A 5,530-nucleotide genomic window follows, 5' to 3' on the forward strand; every position below is an offset into this window, starting at 1 on the left:
GAGCGCGCAGCAGAACACTACTAGCCGTAGCTATATATACTACACGAATATTAGCAGCAGCACTAAACTAATACCTATAGGAGGCAGGCGTGGTTAATATCTAATAATAGCGTATTAGGTGCAGGTAAGGAAGGTATAGCAGTAAATAAGGTAGCTACAGGCCTAATTTTTAGTTAGGGACGAGAACTTTAAGCCCGGACGTATATATTAGCGCAGATCCTATACAGTTATATATAGATCCTAGGCAGGTATAGTTATATTATAAGTTAGGCTATAGTTATAATAGTTTAGCAGGTGGTTAGGGTAATTAGCAACTGTAGCAACTGTGGCAGCGAGGCGAAAAGGGGGTAGAAATTGCACCCAGCAACCTATAAGTAGCACTTATCGCCGCCTATTAAATATTAAGTAAAAGTTAATTCTAAAGGCAGACTAAGTGTTTAAAATAGCTAAATCTAGTACTAAAAGCAGGTATTTTAAGCATTTAGCCGAATTCTAATTAGCTATTTATAAGGAGTATAGGTATAGCGTATAGCTAGACTAGATTAAAGGCTATTTATAAAAGATCTACAAGGTACCGCGCAAAGAGGCCGATTTAATTAGAGAAGGTATGCGTAAATAGCCCGGAGTTATCCAGTATCCGAGTAAGTTTAAAATACTAGACAGTATTATAGCGCTAGTTAGCTAGTTGCTGTTATATTCGGATAGATTATTATATTAACTAGAACCAGGCCGTTGCTGTTATATATCGCGGAGTATTAGGGCGATAAAAAAGTATTAGCAAAAGATTTATAGGTGGTTAGCAGGAAGGAAGCCAGGACGGCTAAGTTAATTAGGAGAAAAAAGGGTGCAGGCACGCATTAAAAAGGCATTTAAACACGTCTATTACCAGCGGTTTTTTGTATAAGGCTATAGATTATAGTATTTTAAAGTGCGACAACCTAGGCAAGGCTAGGAAGCTAGGCCAGAACCTGTTCCTATTAACGGCAAGATTATATAGGTATAGTTAGGAAAAAAAATAGTAGAGGCGTAGGTAAATATAGAAAAGTAAGTCTAAATAACTATCTAGGCTAGTAAAAAAAACGAGGTAAACCTATAGTTGGAGCGGACGCAGTAGTTGCTATATTTAGTAGGTATAGAGAGGCCGGATTTATTAGCATATATTAAGGAGCTAAACGCAGACCTAAAGCAGGAGGAGGAACCTGTTAAAGCCGCAATTTAGGAGGCTATAAACGGGTTAGCGCAGTTTAGCCAGGCGTTAGTTATTAATCGAGTCGGCGTATTTATGCGGTTAGAGGCAATTTAAACAGAAAAGCACTAAACGCGGTACCAGCCGTTGCAGCCGTATATAGACGAGAAGTCGATTAGCGAACATACTTAGCCGTGGAAGCAGATATTAATGTTTTTTGCCCGTACGCAGCGCGAGCATAAGTAGGAGAGCCCTAAGTACCGGTTTACGCGGCGGTAGTAAAAGGCGTAGGAGGCGTTAATTAAGCAGGCCGAGCGAGAGGTGGAGGGAGAGGATAAGACAGAAGAAAAGGAAAAGGATAAGATAGAAAAAAAGAAGGATAAAATAGAAATTAATAAAATAGATAGCGATAAGGAGCAGGGAACAGGAGATAGCAGGCCTAAAAACGCCAGCAGTAAGCTAGAAGGGTTAACAGGCATCTAGAAGGCGTGTTTACAGTTTTATATTAAGTTGCTAAACTAATCTATTACCTATAAGGAGTATAACAGCCTGTTAGTATATATATTAGCGGTATTAGGTGTTAAAAAGGACGGCTAGAAGGGCCCCGAGTTGTATCCGCCTATTTTATTAGCCGTTATTAAGGTCACCCGTTTTATAGTGGTTTAGCAAGCGTTAGAGTTATTAGAGCCGTTTTAAGATAGCGAGTTCAACAGCAATAGTGCGTACGAGAGCGATAACAGCAGCACGCCGTCCCGGCAGCGGCGGAAAAGATGTTTATAGTTTGTTTAAAAGATAATAGATAAGTTTATAGTCCGAGGGAGCTACAGGCTAATATAGTAGATGTTAGATTTACGGATATACGGGTTAAAAATCTATTATAACAGCATATTAAAAGGCTATATTAAATAGATAGGCTATAACAAGTTGTTGTATAAGGGGTTGTATTTTAATATAGCCTAGTTCCGCAGTATAGTACACGGGTTAGTTACAGAAAGCTAACGGTTATTATTAAAAAAGCTGTTGTTTTTTAATAGCGGGATTTTAGCATATATATATACTAAAATCCCGCTACCTAGCAAATAGAACAAGATAACTAATTAAGTGCCCGTAATCCTATAGAGTGAATTGCGGGACAATCTAATAAACAAGCGACCGGGATGGAATTTTTTAAAGGACTATTAAACGCGGTTGCCCGTTAATAAAGAGACATAGTTGTTTAATCGTGTCGGACGCGATTCTATAACCCGAGGAAGGTTTTTAAAGGCAGAATACCGCTTAGGTATTAATTAACAAGGAGTTAAGCAGTATATATCACGCGTAATCGAATTCTAAGAAAAGTTAATTATATTAATATATATATTAGGAGGGCAGCTAGTACAAGAACCTAAGGTTTTAAGCGTTCGGCATAGTAATATAGTAAAGGGCGGGCATTATAATATATTTATCGAGGACAGTATAGTAGTATTTATAACGCGATACTATAAGGGTTATATAGTTAGTAGTAATATTAAGATTATCTATTAATATATACCGCGTAAGGTGGGGGAGTTATTAGTATAGTATTTATAGTTAGTATTGCTGTTCCAGCAGCAATTAAAGGCGATAGTATGGGAAAAAAAGGCAATATTATCGCATTTATAGCCGGCCGACCCAAGCGGGCGTAAGTAGACATCGGAACAGTTGCAACAGGCGTTAAAGCGCAAAAGCAGGGTCAGGTTAGAGCAGAAGCTAACTATTTAGTTATACCGTAAAATTACTATTAGTATTAGCAGAAGGTTTATACGCAGTTTAACAGCATTTAGGGCAGAGGATAATAATAATAATAAAGAGTAGAATAAGGAGAATATAGCAGCAGCAATTACAGACGAGCAGGCCGGGCATACATCGCACGTTGCCGGGTTAGTATATACGCGAGCAATTATAGAGCAGGCAGAAGCGGTGGCCGATAAAAGGCAGCAGTTCCGGGTATTAAGTATAGATTAGCATCGGTTTTTAGGATATTAGTCGGCCGTTAATAATAAGTTTATATTAAAGAAGCGGAAGCGGGCTCTATTTAAAAGCAAAGCAGATAAAGGTTAAAAAAATTAATAGGCGCGGTTAAGAAAAATAGATATAGTAGTATAGTTAAAGCGGATAATAGGTATAGAGGCGGTGTTCTAAGGCGTGCAGGAGAATATAATCGCGACAATTACGGCAGGCGAGAGCCCGGTGGTAGCAGTAATACCAACTAGTGCAGGAAAGAGCTTATTATTTATATTGCTAGCATAGGCAGAGCAGGGTGGAATAATAGTAGTTGTAGTGCCGTTAATTGCATTATAAGGGGATATAAAGCGGCGATATAAAAAGCTGGGTATTTTATATAAGGAATAGGAAGAACAGCACCCTCTAGATGCGGCAGCCGTTGTATTAGTAACGCCGGAATCCGCCGTTAGTAAGGGATTTATAATATTTTTAAATCGATTAAAGGCAACGCGGCAGCTGGATCGGATTATTATTAACAAGTGTTATATTGTTTTAAACCGTTGATATATATTCCGGAAGTAGATATAGTAGTTAGGTAAGCTAGTAGCGGCCGAGACGTAGATAGTATTATTAACCGCAACGTTGCCGCCGATAGAGAAAGGGGAATTATATTAAAGAATATATTTCTAGAGGGAGTAGGTAAAGATGTTTAGGGTAAGGACGGCACGAGTAAATATAGCGTATTATATAGTTTAAGTAGATAGAAAAGGAAGATAGAAAATAGAGGAAGCGGTTTTAGGAATAATTTAAAGGAAAATTTAGAGGATTTAAACTGGGAAGGTAGTAGTATATAGTAGCACGGTTGGAAAAGTAAAAAGGATAGCGCAGGCGTTGGATTGCAGCGCGTATTACTATAATATAGTAGGTAAAGCAAGTATATTAAGCGAGTTTATAGACGGCAAGCAACGGGTAATTATAGTAATAAGCGCGTTGGGTATAGAGGTAGATATACCGGATATTCGGTGCATTATATATATAGATTGGCCGCGAATATTATTAGATTATATATAGGAGAGTAGCAGGGCGGGGTAGAATAAATTGCGGAGCGAGGTAATTATAGTTAAAAAAGGGGGTAAAAGAAGAGGTAAAGAAAATAGGTAAATAGAAAAAGAGCGGCGGTTAGTAGGGTTATATATAGAAGGGGAAGGTAAGGTAGAAAAATATAGAAGAATTGTATTAGACGGGTATTTAAACGGGTAAGGGGATAGAAATAGGTGTAAGAAAGGCGAAGAGTTATATAATATTTGCGGCGGAGTAGAAGAGGAGGTGGAAGAGGTGGAAAAGGAAATAGAAAAGGCTAAGGAAAAGGTTAAAAAAGAGGTGGGCGGGTAAGCAGTGCAGGAGAAGAATAATAAAGTTATATAAGAGGAGATATAGCGCGAGTTCTAGTAATAGAAGTAGGAGAAACGGGGCCCGCAGCAGGATTTAATTCGGGGTAGATAATAAGAGTTTATAGAGGTGGAATAGTTGCGGCAGCAGTTATAGCAGTAGGCAGGGTAATACGGAGTATATAAAGCAGCGGGTTTAGAGCGGAGCAATTATAATTTGCGGTAGTATTAGAGGTAAGAAAGTTAATAGGTAAAGGAAATAGTAAAGATATTAAAGGGGAGGATTAAGTTTAAGGTATTTTCGGGTTGTTTTTAGTATAGGGTACTATAAAAGATTTGCAATTAATAGGAGAGTAATAAACAGGGTAAGTATTAAAAGGTTTAAGGCGGGTGTTGCTAGTATATAGGTGTAGTAATAGCCGGGTTTATTAGGTTAATATTTAGGTATAAAACGGAGGTTTAGGAGCGTTAGAGGCGCCGGATAGGGGAGATAAAAGTGGATATAGATTCGGATAAGGAGTTAGTTAGTTATTTAGGAGGGAAACAGCAGTTAGAGGTAGTGGAAAGTAATAATTTAGTAGGAGAGTTTTATTAGATTACTAGGTTAATAGTAGAGTAGGTAGAATAGTAGAGAGATGTATATTTTTAAGGAAAAAAATAATATATAATAAATATAATATAAAAATTAAATAGGATAGGATTAGTTTAAAAGGTGTATTATATTATTTAGAGGTTATAAAAAGATAAATTAGGTAAAAATAATTCCAAATTAAAAGAAATATAATATAGTTTATAGTATAATAATAGAAGTATAGTAAAAAGGTAAAATTATAATATAATATAGTAGTAGAAATATAGTAAAAAGATAAAAGTATAAATATAAGTAAATATTATATTATTAGGGTAAGAAAGTAAAAGTAGATATAAATTAGGTAAATAAATATTAATAATTAGAAAAGAAAAATATTAGTATTATAAAATTCCAATAAAAAAA

The 5,530-nt window shown here is 36.5% G+C and overlaps 3 protein-coding genes across 3 annotated transcripts; 2 read left to right on the forward strand and 1 right to left on the reverse strand.

The window, feature by feature from the left end:
* Positions 1–2,518: 2,518 nt before the first annotated feature.
* BDZ99DRAFT_381559 (uncharacterized protein) lies at positions 2,519–2,710 on the forward strand (the record flags this gene model as incomplete). The annotated part of the gene is made up of 1 exon (XM_033715241.1): positions 2,519–2,710. A coding segment is annotated over one exon (192 nt), but the record flags the coding sequence as incomplete, so codon positions are not given.
* Positions 2,711–3,342: 632 nt separating this feature from the next.
* BDZ99DRAFT_381334 (uncharacterized protein) lies at positions 3,343–3,513 on the reverse strand (the record flags this gene model as incomplete). The annotated part of the gene is made up of 1 exon (XM_033715234.1): positions 3,343–3,513. A coding segment is annotated over one exon (171 nt), but the record flags the coding sequence as incomplete, so codon positions are not given.
* Positions 3,514–3,979: 466 nt separating this feature from the next.
* On the forward strand, positions 3,980–4,219 carry BDZ99DRAFT_381155 (uncharacterized protein; the record flags this gene model as incomplete). The annotated part of the gene is made up of 1 exon (XM_033715221.1): positions 3,980–4,219. A coding segment is annotated over one exon (240 nt), but the record flags the coding sequence as incomplete, so codon positions are not given.
* Between the last annotated feature and the right edge of the window lie 1,311 nt (positions 4,220–5,530).

The sequence above is a fragment of the Mytilinidion resinicola genome (genome assembly GCF_010093595.1).
Source record: "Mytilinidion resinicola strain CBS 304.34 unplaced genomic scaffold BDZ99scaffold_5, whole genome shotgun sequence".
NCBI lineage: Eukaryota > Fungi > Ascomycota > Dothideomycetes > Mytilinidiales > Mytilinidiaceae > Mytilinidion > Mytilinidion resinicola.